The sequence below is a fragment of the Triturus cristatus genome, chromosome 1_2 (assembly GCF_964204655.1).
Source record: "Triturus cristatus chromosome 1_2, aTriCri1.1, whole genome shotgun sequence".
Taxonomy (NCBI): domain Eukaryota; kingdom Metazoa; phylum Chordata; class Amphibia; order Caudata; family Salamandridae; genus Triturus; species Triturus cristatus.
This window is the reverse complement of record NC_140580.1, coordinates 293,900,047-293,919,724: the sequence shown is the minus strand read 5'-3', so window position 1 is coordinate 293,919,724 and position 19,678 is coordinate 293,900,047. Positions and strand designations below refer to the sequence as shown.

Genomic DNA, 19,678 nt, shown 5'->3' with positions numbered 1-19,678 from the left:
GCCCCATGCAAATGAGGGAATCCCTTTGCCTCTGCGCCCATGCCGTATTACCGACATGGGTGCAGAGGCGAAGATGCCCTCGGGAGGCGCACTGACAGTGCGCCACTTAAAAGGTGGCACACTGTCAGTGCACCTCGGGGGACCTGACCAGTCACTGACTGCACCCTTCTGCAAGGGAATCTATTTCCCTTAAAAAGGGCAGGCGCGTAATGAAACAGGGAGCAACTGTAAAGCAGTTGCTCCGTATTTCACATGAATGCGCTACCCTGGGAACAGCACGAGTTTGCGGCTGCCCTGGGGGCAGCGCTTTCCCCATAATGCGCATTTTCCTTCATTGCACCAGGTGCACCTTTTTAAAGGTGCGCCCGCCCAATGAATGAAAATGCGCCGCATGTGTAATTAACCCCATGGTCATTCTTCAGGGAAATCATTCAGTTGAAACTCAAACCCTTCATTCACCTCCTGGAACCAATCCATGCAAGGCTTAAGACACACATGATGCCCCCCGGCACCTCACAAAATGATCTTTTTTTAACTTTGTTTATTGATTTTTACATAGAAATTGAGCGCGAGAACAATACATGGAAGCCAAAGGCAGCAAATCAAAGCATATTGAGAAAAACACCAGCACAATAATGATAATATGTTGATGTGCACAACCATAGCAGTCCCCAGGACGTGATGTAGGGGTGCAACAGTAGGGGGCTCTTGAGGGTAGGAAGGTGTATACTCCTTAAAACCTTGCCTCAGGCGCACATAGAGAAAGAGATCCATGGGAGAAGGTGGCGTGTCTTTAAATAACTGCTGCGAGGTGAGGAACCTGCCATTGAGATAGAGGTCCCCCCAGCAATTAATGTTGTGTTTAACTTTAGCCTTGATGAAGACACCTTCCTGCAGTACAGGCATCTTTGAGTGGTATGTAAGTGGGAGTAGCGGAGAATATAATATGGGATTTTGTAAGTGACGAGCGATGCAATTCCACGCCATGACTGTGCAGTCAACAGATGTCGGGCATGGCTTTCGAGGTGTGATTGCAGTCAGTATGGCCCCGTTGAGTGGAATAGGGGCTGCCAGCCAGTGCTCAGTAGTGACATGAGGTGTACATCTGGGGAGGAAGGGGGGGGGGGGTGTGGAACCAATAATGGGCATTATGTGCCCGAGCACAAAGAAAATATAGTTCTAAATTAGGCACATCAAACCCCCCCTGAGAATAGGGTCGTATGAGTGTATCCCACTGCAAGCGAGGTTGCTTGCCACCCCAAACTGATCTTATTAGCTCTGAGCGGAGCTGAGAGAAGAACAGTCTGCCCGGATCAAACAGTATATTTAAAAATAGGTATAAGAGCTTGGGGAGAACAACCATTATGATGAGCGAGATCCGTCCCGCCATAGTAAGGGGAAGGGCGTTCCACCGTGTGATACTGCTAGTGATGTGATCTAGTTTGCGCCCATAATTAAGTCTCATTAACTCCTCGCGATCGATGGTGACATGTACCCCCAAATATTTCACCTCCGTGGCGCACCATTCTAAAGGGGAAATCAGTAGGGAATTGCACCGCGGATGTTGTGAGCAGAAAAATGTGTGATTTGGTCCAATTGATATGAATTCCAAAGAGGCCTCCGAAAAGAACAAATTCACGGAGGATCGGGTTGAGATTCTGCTGGGGGGTTTTTATATGCAGGGTAACATCATATGCATAGAGTGAAATAAGAATTGGGCGGAGGAAACACCGGAGGGCCTTTTCCTGGTGGTGCTGTCTAATTTTAGCCACTAGTGGCTCTATGCCAAGGGCAAACAAGAGGGAAGAAAGTAGGAAGCCCCGCCGAGTGCCGTGAGTGAGGCGGAAGGAGGGGGAGACCTCATTAAATTATCTCTACCTTTAAAAAAAAACATTTCTTATTCTCTTGACATTACCCTAGCAATTGAAATGGTTAATCACTCTTCTCCTTTAAAAAAGCACCTTAAAGAATATATGGGTTCAGTGGTACAGTTCTTTACTGGTTCGTCTCCTATCTACTCGTTTTGATGTTTAAATAGTACCAATGAGTGCACAACCTCCAACAATCTACCACCATCTCTTTGCTGATGACACCAAGACTTACAAGAAAATATCTCCCACCTTGGAAATCTCCTCCATGCCCATATATTTATTGAAACACAGTCCTGAAGTCAGTCCAACATTTAACAAAATCCGTTTCACCTGGCATTTATTAAATGGATTTTTATTAAATAAATAAGTAAGTCATTGCACGTTTATTTTCCAAATTTGGATAAACTCTCATCATTTATTAGCCTAATCAAATGTCATTAACATTTAGCTTCTGCCCATCACAGCATACAACATAGGACATTGGCTTAACCCACTTTATTCATTGGCTCTCTTGTGCTATGAAGGTTTGTTTTTTTCCAAATCACAAGCACACATCCGCCTAAAAAGAAGCGAACTTCAGTGCCCTGGCTTTTGAACCAATACTGTGCCAATGCTTTTTTGTTGCATTCTTTATCCGTTTATTTTAGGTTTTGTCCGCCATGTGTGTATCTTGAGGATATCGTAATAAAAAATATATATATATATATTTTGAGCCAATAAATATCATGGTTTCCTGTGATTAGCACTAAAACTAAAAAGGTTTGTTTCCGAATACACCTGACTGCTGGAAGGCACCCATACTGTTCTATTAAGATTATATGCACTGGCTCTTTCTTTTTTGGCACATGCTTTCAATAAAAAAAATTAAAAATGTATCCATTGCACCAGCTTGCTAATACCAGATGCAGTTACTTTCCACATACATAACCTGCCATTATACAGAGGATCCGCATGTTTCCGTTATCTATTAAATGCATTTACATAGGTTGCCCTCAGAAAAAGAGGTAGCCTTGTTTGCATTACATTTATTTGAAATAAATGTTTAATGTTATTGGAAATCAGTTTATTTGCGGGCTTCTTCTGGATAGTCCCAAGGTTAAAACAGCATGTGACATTTAAGTTCCTTCTGCACAATGACTATAATTTCCATGGTGGTTCTTCCATGTTCCAGGTTCAGTCTACTCCAGTGCTTCTAGCACTTCCGTGGTCTGTATTATCAGGCAGGTGCACCCCCATACTCTGCAGGAGATTGGAAGCAGGTCCCGCCAAGCCAGCTTGGGAGCTGTAAGATTCCAGCAAGTTAGTTACTAAATTCAAGTCAACATCTACAGGGACAATATCTACATCTGTTGTACCAGACTCCTCATCTGAGTCATTCTCTGAAGCTTCATGTATATTTTTGGGAGCTTGGTCAGCCTATAGAAAACAGATAAAACATTTAAGTTAGTTATTATAGTTTTTTGTGCAAAAGAAGCAATTCAGAAAAAAGCTGGAATAGCTTAAGTGCCCAATATTCTGATGGAATGCACCATTCCTGCTTAGGCCTCTTGCACGATCATTGGACTCTCCTCAAGAGCACCCCCAACATACATTTAACACGCTTATTACCTTTTGAAGTCAACTGCACAAAGCACAACTAGAACCATGTCAGGGATGACTGATGGGTATTGGTCATGTGAAATATTTAACTAAGCATTAAATAATTACATCATTGGGTAGGGCAAATGTTACTTACCTGTAACCACAGTTCTCCAGCATTGGTATCTTTAATAGATACACGTTTGAATCAGCCCAGTGGTTCGGTTGCAAATCCCACATTATAATTAAAACAGAAGTGTAAGAAATAAGTTATTTACCTGTAACTGCAGTTATACAGTATTGGTATCTTTCATAGATTCACATGCCTGAATCATTCCCCGTCGTCGTAGTGGGAGTCTCACAGAACAAGTAACATAACAGTAAATAATAAAAAAAAACATAGGCCCATAGATGCAAACATTCATTATATAGCCTATTAGTCTCTTTTTGTAAAAAGGATCAAACTGAAATACATAACCAATCAGCACCCTCTAGAACCTTCCCAAGAGACGCTGAGTTCCTCAGATTTTACAGCACAAGTGTAGTAAGTACCATAGTATAGAGGAAGGCTCTCTGGGGAGGAGGGTGGGTGCATGTGAATCTATGAAAGATACCAATACTGGATAACTGCAGTTACAGGTAAGTAACTTATTTCTTATCCAGTATTGGGGTATCTTTCATAGATTCACATGCCTGAATCAGAATAGCAAGCAGTGCCCCATATGGATAATGGAAACCTATCTATATATATACGCACGCGTATTAGTTTGTAAGCACTATAGTGGACGGTGGGTAGTGCTAATATATTGCTTAGTACTCTGTGAAACATGGAAAATGATGGAGCATATCAGCATAAGCAACAACATTCACCAGTACCTGCTAAAGAACAAGTTACTTACCTTCGGTTACGATGTATCTGTAAGAAACATTAGTTAGTTAGATTCCTCACCTTAGAATATCCCCAGGCGTCAGACTGGATCCGGAAGATTTTTCGTCAGCAATACCCCTTGCGCGTCGCTAGGCGTCGTCTGCGGCTCCGCGTCCGTCGTTGGCGTCGTGCGCCAGAATGACGTCGTCGGAGTACTTAGACGCCGCCCTCGCGCGCTGACGTCAGTTCTTGTACATAGCTTTCCGCGCCAGGAACGCAGAGCCATGCAAGAGACCGACACTGGTGCCAAAAATAAATCTAGGGGCCTGAAAAGGACAACCTTAACCCTAGATGTCAGTTCGCAGAACGGGGAGGATGGGTGGGTCGGTGAGGAATCTAACTAAATGTTTCTTACAGATACATCGTTACCGAAGGTAAGTAACTTGTTCATCTGAAAGAAACACGTTAGTTAGATTCCTCACCTTAGAATAGATACCCAAGCAATACCAGCCCCGGTGGTGGGTCTGCGAACCAAGATCACACCAGAAAGTCCTGGAGGACAGAACGGCCAAAGAAGCCATCCCTCCGGACTTGGCTGTCAAGGCAATAATGCCTGGCAAACGTGTGTAGCGAAGCCCACGTTGCCGCCTGACAGATGTCCTGCAAAGGGACACCCCGTCCCAAAGCAGTAGTAGCCGCTGTGGCCCGAGTAGAATGGGCGCGCAGCCCAGCAGGAGGGTCCTTTTTTGCCAAGGAACAACAAATTTTGATGCACAAAACGACCCACCGAGAGATGGTCCGTTTGTGCACAGCTTTCCCCTTCTTAGCACCCACGTATCCAACGAAAAGTTGGTCGTCCACCCGGAACTGCTTTGTGCGGTCCAGATAAAAGGAGAGCGCACGTTTTGGGTCCAGACGGTGGAGCCTCTCTTCCTCTTTGGAAGGATGCGGAGGCGGAAAGAAGGAGGGCAACGTGACAGATTGCCCAAGATGAAAGGGAGTCATCACCTTCGGTAGAAAGGAAGGACGAGGCCGAAGGACAACCTTGTCCGGATGAACAGAGAGAAAAGGAGGCTTCGATGATAGAGCCTGGAGCTCACTCACCCGTCTAGCCGAGGTGATGGCTACCAGAAAAGCAGTCTTAAGCGTCAGAAGACGAAGAGGACAATTATGAAGAGGCTCAAAGGGAGCGCACATTAGAAACGTGAGAACAAGATTCAAGTCCCACTGAGGCATTACAAAAGGAACAGGAGGGAACGTGTGAGTAATGCCTTTTAGAAAGCGTGTAACCACAGGGGACTTGAAAAGAGAAGGCTGATCAGGAAGCCGTAAGAAGGCAGAAATGGCAGCAAGAAAACCTTTCAAGGTGCCCAAGGCAGAGCCCTGCTGGGCCAAAGAAAGAAGAAAGAGGAGAACCTCAGAGAGAGGGGCGGAAAGGGGATCCACAGCCTTTGCTGTGCACCATGCCACAAATTTGTTCCACCGGCAGGCGTATACCGTCTTTGTGGAGGGACGCCTGGCTGCCAGAATGATATCACAGACTTCAGGAGGCAAGTCAAATGGCATCAACTGCCGCCGCTCAATCTCCACGCATGGAGGTGGAGGCTGGACAGGTTCGGGTGGAGGACCGTTCCCTGCTACTGCGACAGAAGATCCTCCCGAAGGGGCAGACGTATCGGAGAATCGGTCAAGATACTGAGTAGCTCGGGATCCCAGTACCTTCGTGCCCAGTCCGGAGCCACCAAGATGACTTGGGCCCGGTCGAGCCTGATCTTCTTCAGCACTCTGGGCAGAAGTGGTATAGGCGGAAAGGCGTACAACAGACCGCAACTCCACTCGTGACGAAAAGCGTCGCCGAGCGAGTGCCGCCTTGGAAATTCCAACGCGCAGAACCGCTGACATTGCGCGTTCTCTTCGGTGGCGAATAGATCTAACCAAGGCTCTCCCCACTGCTGAAAGAGACCTTGCGCCACTTCGGAGTTCAGACGCCATTCGTGATCCATCATGCACCGGCAGCTGGGTTCGTCTGCTCTGGCGTTCAGAGAGCCCGCCAGATGTTGAACCACTAGGGTGACGCCCTGGTGTTCCAGCCATGTCCAGAGGCGCAGAGCCTCCTGACAAAGGGTCCACGACCCCACCCCGCCCTGTTTGTTGCAATACCACATGGCGGTGGTGTTGTCCGTGAACACCTGCACGACACTTCCCCTGACAGGGAAGGAAGGCTTTCAGTGCAAGTCGGATCGCTCTCAACTCCAACAGGTTGATGTGGAGACGAGACTCCGCCGGAGACCAGAGGCCTCTGATCTCCGCCTCTCCCATATGGCCACCCCATCCCAGGAGGGACGGATCCGTCACTACGACATGCTCCGGTTGGGGAAGCGAGAGGCTCTTGCCCGTGACCCAATCGCGGTCCGTGAGCCACCACTGCAACTGCTTCGCAGTGCCCTCCGAGATCAAGACATGGTCGGACAGGTTTCCGTGATGCTGGGCCCACTGAAACTTCAGGTCCCACTGCAGAGCCCGCATGCGCCGCCTGGCGTGATGCACTAGTAGGATGCAGGAGGCCATCAGCCCCAGAAGCCGCAACACTAGCCTGACCGAAACCCAGGATAGAGGCCGAAAGATGGGAATCAGTGCCTGAATATCCCGGACCCGCTGTTCCGGTGGATAGACCCGGAACTGCGCCGAATCGAGAACCGCTCCGATGAAGAGGAGCTTCTGAGAGGGACTCAGGTGTGACTTTGGCACGTTGATGGAAAACCCCAGCAAATGCAGGAGATCCGCCGTAGTCTGGAGGTGGGAGACGACTGCCTGGGGCGAGCCCGCCTTCAACAACCAGTCGTCGAGATAGGGGAAGACTGGAACCCCTGATCTGCGTAGATGAGCTGCGACCACCGCCATCACTTTCGTGAACACCCGAGGGGCACTGGTGAGGCCGAAGGGGAGCACGGTGAACTGAAAGTGCTTTTGACCCACAGTGAACCGCAGGTAACGCCGGTGGGCCGGCAGGACGGGGATGTGGAAATAAGCATCCTGCAAGTCCAACGCTACCATCCAGTCTCCAGGGTCTAGGGCAGCTAGAACCTGAGCCAAAGTCAACATTTTGAACCGTTCCTTCCGTAGGAAGGCATTGACGTTCCGGAGTACCAAGATAGGGCGTAGTCCCCCCTTGCCCTTCTTGGGAACCAGAAAGTAGTGGGAATAACAACCACGACCTACTTCTGGACTCGGAACGCGCTCGACGGCCTCTTTGGCCAAGAGGGCCGAAACTTCCTCTCGCAGAAGATTCAAATGATCCTCCGAAATACGGTGGTGCTGCGGTGGCATGGCTGGAGGGGTCGTCTCGAAGGGGAGGGAGTAGCCCCTTCAGGCGATTTGCAGCACCCACCTGTCCGAAGTGATGGTACGCCAGTGGAGCAGGTGATGGCGAACTCTGCCGCCCACTGGCGAGGAATGGGCCGGAAAGCTCGGACTAGGAAGGCTTGGAGGCGGATGCTGCCGGGGTGGATGTGTATTACAGGAAACAATGGTCCCTGAAAGCAAAAAAATGGTAGAACAAAAAATGAATATAGTCAAAATTGATACTATATTATAGCCAATGTCCAGCCGGGCATGGCAACTTTAATAAGTAGAGGTTGTTAGCAGTGATCCAGAGAATGTAAGTAGAGTCTTAGTGGGACACAAGCCTGTATCCTAGGACTTACATATCATGTGGACAACAAATAGTGAAACACATTCAGGCAATTACAATGATGTTTCTTTTTAAAGATAATGAGTAGCGAAACATCTGATATTCATATTGCCACCTTCACAATGTATTATATACAGAAATATTAAATGTGTAAGGTGGACAACAGAGTCGACGGCGTTTCGATCCTTATCAGAGAGATTCAGGATCATCATCAGGACTGTTTAGTTAAATTGCCCATATTTAGAATGCCTCGTGTTGCCAGTGGAGGCAACGGAGAAGGCGCCAAGTCTCGGTCAAACAACGGTGCGTAAATTAAAATGGACGCTTTTTGAAGGAACAATGCCTACGAACATCAAATTACGGAGTGGAGGACACGGTAAAGGAAATCTCAATGTAATAAAAGAGATGGGTTCCGTGGCCATGCAGAGGACAGCGCGTTCGGACGATGCCGGATCGACTGTGGGACATATTTCTGTATATAATACATTGTGAAGGTGGCAACATGAATATCAGATGTTTCGCTACTCATTATCTTTAAAAAGAAACATCATTGTAATTGCCTGAATGTGTTTCACTATTTGTTGTCCACATGATATGTAAGTCCTAGGATACAGGCTTGTGTCCCACTAAGACTCTACTTACATTCTCTGGATCACTGCTAACAACCTCTACTTATTAAAGTTGCCATGCCCGGCTGGACATTGGCTATAATATAGTATCAATTTTGACTATATTCATTTTTTGTTCTACCATTTTTTTGCTTTCAGGGACCATTGTTTCCTGTAATACGTATCTACCCAAGGTCCCTGTCTTATTCCTTTGGATGCCCTTGTCCCCCTTTCTACACCGGGGTGGATGTGGGCTGACCGCGTCGGCCTCCAGAACCGCCTCGGCGGAAACCATGTGCGCGACCGTGCGCAGGTTGGGTCTGCGGCTGGTGGCTAGGCGGACGTGAGGAGACGCCCCTTCCTTGGCCACGAAAGGGGCGAAAAGCGGAAGGTTGCAACCGCGGGGCCGAGAGGCCCAAGGACTTGGCCGTAGCCCGGGAGTCCTTAAAGCGATTCAGCGCACTGTCCGTTTTCTCACCAAAAAGGCGAGTGCCATCAAAGGGCATGTCTAGAGAGTGCTCTGGACATCCCCCGAAAAGGACGTGGACCGCAGCCAGGCGTGACGTCGAAGCGCCACCGTGGTAGAAATCGCCCTACCCAGCGAGTCTGTCGTGTCAAGCCCACATCGGATTGCATGTCGTGCTGCATCCCTCCCATCGGCCAGAGCCTGGGAAAGTCATGTCCGGGCCTCCTCCGGGCACAGGGGCAGCACGTCCTCCACCGTATCCCACAGAGAGTGGGAATAACGGTCCAAAAGACAGGCGGTGTTTAAAGACCGCAGACCCAAACTAAGGGAGGAGAACAGCTTCTTGCCAAACTGTTCCAGTCTCTTGGAATCCCGGTCCGGCGGAGCGGTCGGGAAGGAGGATTGGGAGGTAGAAGCCTGGATAACCAGGCTCTCGGGGTGGGGTGTTGGGACAGAAAACTGGGGTCGCCCGGAGCAGGGCGGTGGCGCCTGGCAACGTTCCTGTCCACAGGTGGAACTGTGGAGGGCTTGGACCAGGTGCCCTGCAGAACGTCAATGAGGGCCTCATTGAATTGCAGCAGAGGCTCAGTGGAGCTTGGTGCAGACTGAAGCACCTCAGTGAGGACGTTAGTCCTCACAGCCACGGCAGGCAGCTCGAGCCCAAGGGCTGCGGCCGCCTTGCGCAGCACCACAGAGAAAGCAGCACCCTCCTCCGAAGCCACAGTCGGAGGAGAGATGAATCCAGTGTCTGGTGAGGTATCCAGACCACTGGCCTCCCCCAGTTCATCTGCCCAGTCCTGTGACAGCTGAGCCTGAACGGCCATAGGGTCCTCGGACCCCTCCCAGTCGCCCCCGTCATCCGATTCCTGGTAAACAGGAGGAAGGATCGGAGCCGGATGGTAGACATAATGTGTCTCTAACGGCGCCGAACGCGGCGTCCACCGACGCCGCCCCGGCGCCGGATCCGGAGCGGTGCTGAACTGGGGATCGGCGCCGAGCGGAGTCGGCGTCGGAGGTGGTACCGGTGTCGACTCCGGCGGAGGAGGCGTGACGAGGTCGACCGGCGTCGACGGGGACGAGTCCCTCGGGGAGCTGCGGCGTCGGGGCCGGAGCCGTCGACGGCACCGGGGCCGGAGCCGCCGGCGTGCAAGGTCGCCCAGTCGGGTCCGCGGGGCCCGAAGGCGCGCCTGCGGGCGTCGACGGTGGAGCCAGGTTCCTCATGGCCGAGAGGAAGGCACTGACTTCCGCCGGCGTCGCGTCAGTCCCAGGGACCGGCGGGTATGGGGACGTGCGCGGCGCCTGCGGCTCCACTGGAGCCGCGGGGGTGGAACCACCCTGACCCTCGGCCGAGTCGCGCGGCCGGCGAGGGGAGTCCGAGGAGCGGTGTCGCTTCTTGGACTTCTTGGAGTGCTTTGACTTACCCGAAGACTTGGAGCCAGACGAGCGATGATGACGTCGGCTGCGGCTCCGCGACCGATCCTTGGACCTCCTCCTGGACCGGGATCGAGAGGGGCGCGGAGCCGAGTGGCGAATCTCGAGAAGCTTACGGGACAGCTCCCGTCTAGCCTTCGAGGTCAGGGCCTTGCAGTCCGAACACAACTCCGCGTCGTGGTCGAGGCCCAAACAGTAAAGGCACCGGCGGTGATGATCCGTAACCGACATCAAGCGGTTACAGTCAGTACAGGCCTTGAAACCAGACATCCTACCGGCACCGGAGTCGAGACAAGGTCAAAAAGGATCAAAAAACTTAGTCAAAAAAGACTAAAAGGGGTAGCTCTCCCGGATCTGCGCTTACTGGCGCGGAAAAAAGAAGAACTGACGTCAGCGCGCGAGGGCGGCATCTAAGTACTCCGACGACGTCATTCCGGCGCACGACGCCAACGACGGACGCGGAGCCGCAGACGACGCCTAGCGACGCGCAAGGGGTATTGCTGACGAAAAATCTTCCGGATCCAGTCTGACGCCTGGGGATATTCTAAGGTGAGGAATCTAACTAACGTGTTTCTTTCAGATATAAGGATACACATCTATATAGAAATATAAATACATATAAATATCCATACACATAGATAAATATATATATACAGAACACATCTAGATTTTGTTTTTTTTACCTCAGTGAAAAAGGTGTCGTAGCACTGCCTGTCCAACAGCTGCGTCAGCTCTGTGCGATGACTCAAGGCAGTAATATTGCGAGAATGTGTGGGTTGTCTTCCACGTTGCTGCTCTGCAAATTTTGTCAAGTGGTACTAGTGGAGTGCGCTCTTACAGTTCGTGATAATGGTTTGCCAGCCTTGTTGTGGCAAAACTGTATCGCATTAGCTACCCATCTAGCTATGGCAGCTTTGGTGACTGCATTTTCTTGGCAATTTTGACCGTAAGCCATAAACAACTGATTTGTTTAGCGGGTCTCTTTTGTGCGTTGCAAGTAAAACTTGAGACATCTCTAAATGTCAAGAGGGTGTAAAGTTCTTTCAGCCGATGTGGACGGGTTAGGGAAAAAAGTTCTGAGGACAACCGGTTCATTCAAATAGAATTGAGAGGGTACTTTAGGAATGAACTTAGGGTTTGTTCTTAAATTGACCTTATCATTAGAGAACCGTAGGAAAGGATGAGATATAGTGAATGCTTGAATCTCACTAACCCTTCTTGCGGAGGTGAGAGCCACGAGAAGGGCAACTTTCCAAGTCAAGAATTTCAGATCCGCTTTATGTATAGGCTCAAAAGGTTGCAACTGAGACAATACCACATTTAATTGCCACTCTGGAGGTGGAGCCTTGATAGGTGGAAAAACCCTAAACAGGCCTTTCATGAACTCTTTCACAATTCTTGATGACCATAACGAGGGGCAGTTAGGTAATCGTCTGTATCTCGATATAGCAGCCAGGTGAACTCTAACTGAAGAATGTGTGAGTCCAGATTTCGCTAAAAAGAGTAAATAAGGCAGGATTTCTTCAGCCGCAGAGTGGAAAGGATTTAAGGCTTTGCTTCTGCACCATATACAAAAACGCTTCCATTTAAGTTTGTATGTTCTATTGGTGCTGTCAGCTCTTGACTTGGCTATAATCTCTTTACAGTCCTGGTCAATGTTTATGTTCTTAAATTCAAAGAATTCAGGAGCAAAGCATGTAATTGCAGTGTGGCCGGTTCCGGGTGACACACTTGGCCATTGTTCCTGGACAACAGTGTTGGCGTGGGAGAAGGCGAATGGGCATCGCTTCTGACAATAGGAGGAGTTCTGAGTACCAATGTTGCCTGGGCCACCTGGGGGCTATGAGCAGAATGCGACAACGTTCCCACTTGATCTTCGTGAGGACCCTGTGAATCAGGGGTATGGGGGAAAAACTTACGTATAGATCCCTGACCAGCGCATCAAAAGTGCATTACCCCCAGATCCAGGGAGAGGGAATCTGCTTGCAAAGAACCGGCATTTGGAGTTGCTTCGAGTTGCAAAGAGATCCAGCTCTGGTTTCCCCCATGTTGCAAATATCCTGTCCAGCTGAGATTGTTCCAGCTCCCACTCATGACAACCTTCATTTGCCCTGCTCAGGGTATCCGCCAGGGTATTCTTTAAACCTGGGACATGTTCCGCTGTTAAAGAGATTTTGTGGGTCGTTAACGAGTCCCAAAGTTGTTGGGCATCTTGTGAGAGAGATAGGGACTTGGTTGCTCACTGCTTGTTTATATAAAACATGCTCGTGGTGTTGTCCGTGCGGACTAGAACCTAGGATCCCTGAATCCGTGCGAGGAAAGCTTGAAGTGAGAGAGAGATGGCTTTCAACTACAGTCTGTTTATATGCATTTCGCGTTGGGATGAGGACCATTTGTCTTGAACTTGCAGGTCTTGTAAGTGCCCTCCCCAACCTTCCATAGACGCATCTGTTGTGACAACAAAGTCTGGAATAACTGGGAGAAAAGAGAGTCCTTTGGATAGATTTGATCGCTGTGCCCACCAGAGGAAAGCTTCTTTCATTAGTGGAGTGATCTTTATTATGTCGTCGAAAGAGCCCTTGGTCTGTATCCACTGGCATTGCAACTCCTCCTGAAGAGGTCTCATGTGTAGTCGAGTCATTGGCACTAGGTCTATTGCCGATGAAAGCATTCCTAGCAGAGCTTTGAACACCCTTACAGAAACACACTTTTTTCTGTACAATTTTAGTGCCAGCGTCTGTAATCGTTGCGGTCTTTCCTGGGAAAGGAAGGCCTTGTTCTGAATGGTGTCCAAAATTGCACCCATGAAAACACATTCTCTGGCTTGGAATGAGTAAGTATTTTTGGTAGTTTAATGATAGGCCTAATCGCTGAAACAGGGAAATGCAATCTTCTGTTGCTGCTTCTACTAGACGAGCTGACTGCGCTTTCAGAAGCCAATCGTCTAGGTAAGGAAATACCTGATGACCACTGTTCCTTAATGCAGCTGCTACTGGGGCCATGAATTTCATGTAAGTTCGTGGAGCTGATTTGAGACCAAAAGGAAGGACTCTAAATTGATAGTGGGTACCAGCCACTGTGAACCTAAGGAACTTTCTGTGTTTCGGGTGAATAGGGAAACGAAAATAAGCATCTTCGAGGTCCAATGACTTCAAGAAGTCGCCACTGTTGAGGCGACGCAAGAAGTCTGCCAGAGTGACCATCCTGAATGATTGAGTCTTCATGAATATGTTTAACTTTCTGAGGTCCAGGATAGGCCTCCACTCTCCTGATTTCTTGTGAATAAGGAAAAAACGGGAGTAGAAACCTTTCCTCCTCTGCGAAAAAGGGACTTTCTCTATTGCTCTCTTTTGAAGCATGATCTCCGCTTCCCTCTTGAGTATATGTAGACGAGGGGGGTGCGATCCCCTGGGGGAGGGGGGTTATTGGGTGGTATTTGAATAAACTCCAAGGTGTGCCGTGAGATACGAGATCTAGGACCCACTTGTCTGAGGTGATTTTGCGCCACTGGTGTAAATCCATGGAGAGTTTTGCACCTTTTAAGGGAAAAGGCGCACTCGCTGGTACACGATTGAACTCATTGTTTGCGGCCGGAGTCACGGCCTTGGGATGTTGACTTTCGTTTTGAGCCCTGTTGAGAGAAACCAGCCGTAGTTGGTTTACGGTTATATTGCTGATATCCTTGTCGTGGCTGGTAATACTGATGGGTCTGGGAACGCTGGTAATTACTTCTGTAGTTTGAGAAACCCCGGCCCGAGCCCCCCGAAAGAGAACCTTGCGGTACTGAAGAGTACCCAGAGCTCTAGCTGTGTCAGTATCTTTTTTGATCGCAGTCAAAGCTTCATCAATGTGACTGCTAAGAGGCTATCACCGTCGTAAGCCATATCCAAAATTTTGGATTGCACTTCCAGTCTGAAACTTGTCGCTCTCAGCCAACCTTGATGCCGTAAGACGGCAGCACTTGCTAACTGCCTAAAACTGGTAGTGGCAATGTCCATAGTGATATCAACCAGCTCCGACGCTGCTCTATCTCCTTCAGAGATGAGCTTAGTAAACTCATTCTTATTTTCTTCTGGGAGAAAGGATTTCATTTCCCCTACATCAGACCATAGCTGACGGTCGTATCTGCTCAGGATTGCCAGAGCGTTTGCCGCCCTTACAGAAATCGCTACCATCGACGAAAATTTCTTTCCGATGGTGTCAAGACGTCTACCATCCTTATCAGGTGGGGAGGTAACAGGAGCAGAAGGATTATTAGAGCGCCTCTGAGCCGCCTGAGAGATTACTGAATCCGCTTTGGGGTGACCTGTTAGACAAGCGGAAGAGTCCTCAGGGGCTCTAAATTTTTTATCCAGTATCGGCAGTACAGGGATTACAGAGGCTGGTGTTTTCATCACTTTCACCCCTTCCGGCCAAATGTGATCGATGATAGGTATTGACCTCACACTTATTCTGGATTGCTCTTTGAAGTCATAAAGAAAGTAGTCTTCCTAATGTACAACAGTTAGTAGGTGAAACCTAACAGCAGCCCTTTCCATAATATTATGGAAACCTCCTATGTCTTCAGGAGGTGAATCCGAAGGGTGATGAGGTGGCGGTGAAGGTGTTAGCACTACATAATCATCCCATTCATCCGCGGGTGACGCAGGGTCAGGAATCTCTCCCTCCTCTTGCTCTTCATCAGAGGTAGCTGGGTCCTCTTGTGGAGGTAGAGGGATAATGGGACTTGGCATCACAGGAGGCGGCAACTGTGCTGGAGTTGCTGGCTGTGGTGGAGGTACTACAATTTCATGTTCTTGAGGAGGAAACCTCTTCCTATAATCCTGCATCATACTCTGGAGGTCCAATAGTAAAGCTGGTGGGAATTGCGCAGGAGGGGCTTCATACTGTTGGTAGTAGTGCTCCTCCTCAGTATAGTCATCATCCTCTTGACATTTCACATTCAACTGTGAAGGGCTATAAGCCGCCCCAAATTGACCCTCCTCGTCGTCCGTATCTTCAACATCTAGAAGATTGCTGGGAGGTAGAGGTGAAATTTTGGGGGTTTTAAACTCCATACGCGCCCTTTGCAAAACTGGCGTTGAAAAACTGGCATACATAACAGCTGGTGAAATCTTCTTCATCGACGGTGGTATTATTGCCGTCGATGATGGTGTCGTCGTCGTCGACGGTGGTGTCGTCGTCAATGCTGGAATCGTCGTTGACGATGGAGGCGATGTCTGTGCCATCGACGATAGAGTCGTCGTCAACGCCGGTGCCATCGTCGGAGTCGTCGACGGTGGTCTCGTCAATGGTGATGTCATCGGCGATGGTTTTCTTGACGACGAATACTTGCTCGTCGACGGTGCGGTCGACATCAAGGCTTTTGATTTGGATGCTCTCAAGGACGGAGGTGTCGTCGACGATAAAGGCAATGTTGTTGCAATAGACCCTTTAAGACTTGTCGTTGAAGAAGTCATCGTCTTTAACGGTCTAGAAGATGACACAGTTGAAGTTCTGGAAGCAACAGGTAAAACCATTGAGGAGGTTTTCTTAGCAGATTTGGTTTTAGAAGCACCTGCAGATTGAGGGGATGAAATCCCTGAGGAGACTTTGCATTTTTTCTCCTGAGTAAGGGATTCTTTTGCCATGTGAGAGACTTTAGATTGTTTTCTTTTCTCCTCAGGCTCTTATGAGACTTAGAGGAAGTATCACTCTCTGCATCTGAAGCGGCGCCATTCTTCTTCTTTAACCACAATAAAAGCCGTCCTTTTCTATCCCTCAAGGTTTTAGCAGGGAAAGTGTGGCAGATCTTACAATGCCTTGCCTCATGCTTTGGATAAAGGCAATAAATACAGTCTTTGTGGGCATCATCAATGTGAACATTCTTCTTCCCACAGGACTGGCAAGGTCTGAATAATCCCTTAGAATCCGACATTATCCTGATAAGTAGGCTGTCCGGAAGTCGGTTAAAACCGACTGTGCCCAAGAGTACCCTACCGAATGAAAATCAGCTGACCTGGTTTAAACCGAGTGTCACTGATTTTCATTGTTGTTGCACCACTTGGCCACTTGATTAGGCCAAAGCATTACAGAGAAGGAAGCTGTTCGGAAGGCCCTGCATCCCATGTTACCAAACCGCCATTGGCCTGCCTGTGTTGGCCTGGAGCATAGGTGTCAGGGGAAAACAGCTTCTAGGTAGGTGGGGCACATGGGGAGCCGAGGTGTGAATGGCCCGGGGGCCAGAACAACACCAGGCCCCCTGCCTAGCTCACGTTGGGGGGAGAGGAGCTGTTGTGGTCTGCCATCTGTATTACTGCTGCCTCACCCGAGTACTTCACAGGTCTTTAAAAAGACCATCGGCGGGACCAGCAGCAAGGTAAGTGTGTGCATTTTGTTTGTTTTTGTATTACATTGTGCTACCTCACGATTAATCATGGACAGTGGCGGTCCTTGCAGTGCGAAAATTGCGTACTTTCACGTAAAAGCCTAACTCACGTGGAGAATTGTGGCCGTCGTGTGTATATGCACGTTTTTTTTCAGAAAGAATTCCTGAAGTTCGTAAACAAAAATGTCGCCCCTCCCCAGCCTTTTCATTAGCGTGCTTACGTTCACCATTTAGTCACGCTAAGAATATAGATAACTCACTTGGAACAGGCCTGCTGGGAGGCAGGGGTTTTCTTCACACCTCTTACCTTGCACGGGATGTCAGGCACGGGTCAGATTTCACTGTAGGACTGATGGGGCACAAGCCTGCCAGTTGTTTGTTTGTTGAATGTGCGCTGCCTAGTATAAATAGAAGTGACAGAGTGGCAGTGAGTCCTTCACTTGTTTTTACTGTATTTGCTCTGCGTGTCAGAGAATGCGAAAGGTTTTCCATGCAAGAGGTGTTTTTTGTTTGCTTGGGCCACCCCACCCTCACTTTGTGCGTGTGGCCTTAAACTAACGCGGTCCCGTCTGTTGGTTTGACGATGTGCTATTTTCTCATCTACAAACTGCATGTAGTGGTTGAAAAGTACGGCTACTGGTAGGTATTATGAGGCAGTAGAGGGTCACATTATGTGGCATTGTTGACTACATTAAGCTGCAAAAAAATGCCACTTATGCAGCTTAATGTGCAACATTTTGTGATAGTATTGATTGACTATTTTCGTTATTTTGACCCACGTTAATACTGTCTGGGTAAAGGTTTCGCATTGTTTGTACTACTTTAACACCCTAATACAGCCATAAGCAACAGAAAATGGGCCAGTCAACCTTCACACACATGTCCTTCCACCTCTTGGCATCACGTGTCGGTGCGTTTTTACAACTTTTTATCTGTTAGACCTAGAAACGTTTTTTTTTTTTGTTGCTAGATCTGCAGATTGAGTTGAAGATGATAGATTTTGTGGCAAATGGGACAAATTCACAATTGTGCAGAATACGCTACAGCCGTAAAAATTGCATGAATCCAGTGACCTTATTTGCAAGGCCTGCATTGTCACAGTATTTCTCAAAATTCCTCGAGGGAGCACTCTGAAATATTTAATGCTGGTGATGCAGCCAAATGGAGATTGTTGTTTTTTTTTCTTTTTACTGAATTAGGTGTGGCTTTGATCCAGATCTCGGGGGACTGAATTGCACGTGCAAGTGAAGAGCATGTTTGTGACAAACTGCTATCCAGCTCCCTAGTTTTGACCGAAAATAGGGGCATATTATCAAGGTCCGGCGTTAAAATTATCGCCGCTTTATCGGCAGAAAACTGCCGCTAAAGCGGCGATAATGGGCTTGATAATATGCCCTGGAGAATTCCAATAGAAGCCCATGTTCACACCAGAACATTGGCTTCTATGGGAATTCTCTACGGCATATTATCAAGCCCATTATCGCCGCTTTAGCGGCAGTTTTCTGCCGATAAAGCGGCGATAATTTTAACGCCAGACCTTGATCATATGCCCCATAGTGACTTTGAGATTCTTATTAGTTAGCTAAATTAACGGCAAATGTTGTGTAAATAACTCTGCAAACTATAATTCAGGTTTTAAACCATATAACCAAGTTTCTAACACCTGAAAATGGATTTTAAATGAAAAAGCACAACAACAGATGCATTGCAAAGATATGATATTAAGGTTTTTTGTCACAGCTTTAATGAATAGTTGTGACAATCCAGTCAGCTCTCTCTAACTTATCATTTGTTAGTCCATCTGTCTGAAAAGTATGGGAGTAGACCAGCTTGCTCACTTAAGAGAGGGTTTGTAATGTGTATAATAATCATAGTAAAAGTAATGATAAATTAAACAATAATATTATGTATAGTAATAACGACCTAATGGTAGTTATAATAGATAAGGATGACTTCTCCTTCTCAGTCGAGGCTCCTTGTGGGAGAGCTGCTGGGCTGTGGGTGGGGGAGGGAGGAGGGGCAGGGTGGGGAGGTAGCACACTCCAGCATAAGGCTGAACAGAGTTCAGTTAATAAATATATAAATAAAACTAATTTCATTGCACACGCTGCATTGCATCGATGCATTGCAGCTCACGCAATGAAATTTGTTTTATTTATTTATTAACGGAACTCCGTTTGGCCTTATGCCGGAGTATACATTTTATGTCGCGAAAATGAGTAACCACTGAAAAGCACTGTTTTGTTGAGGTAGTGAAATCAGTGGAAAACACTGAAAAAACACCACCAGGATTTGCCAAAAATAGAAACTGAAAACAGGAAAGCCTACGTATAAGATATACACTCAGTTCTTCAGTGATTCAGATGAGTCAGGCTCAGGGAGACTCCCTTACACAACGAAGTGCGGTGAAAATCTGAGGAACTCAGCCTTTCTTGGGAATGTTCTAGAGGGTGCTGATTGGTTATGTGTTTTAGTTTGGTCCTTTTTACAAAAAGAGACTAATAGGCTATATAATGCATGTTTGCATCTATGGACCTATGGTTTTTTTTTTTTTTTACTGCTATGTTACTTGTACCATGAGACTCCCACTACGACGACGGGGAATGATTCAGGCATGTGACTCTATGAAAGATACCCCAATACTGGATCATTTAATTTACCTCCTTTGAGAAGACTTCAACATTAACCAGTGTAGTGAAAACCAAGTCTACACCACTCTCCCACAGGCCATTATACCTCAGGTTTCAGAGCATGTGTGAAGACCTGGACTAGGTAAGTGAGGCTCTGAAAGGGAGGAG

At 48.0% G+C, this 19,678-nt stretch overlaps 1 protein-coding gene across 6 annotated transcripts in view; it reads right to left on the bottom strand.

Annotated features, from left to right (window-relative positions):
- Positions 1–2,192: 2,192 nt before the first annotated feature.
- Positions 2,193–19,678, bottom strand: part of ECD (ecdysoneless cell cycle regulator) — a 444,921-nt gene continuing 427,435 nt past the window's right edge. For all 6 annotated transcript variants that reach the window (XM_085603785.1, XM_085603784.1, XM_085603781.1 and 3 more), the window contains one exon: positions 2,193–3,287. In XM_085603785.1, the coding sequence (XP_085459911.1) occupies positions 3,045–3,287 (243 nt within the window). In that variant the 3' untranslated portion in view covers positions 2,193–3,044. The remainder of the gene's footprint in view (positions 3,288–19,678) is intronic.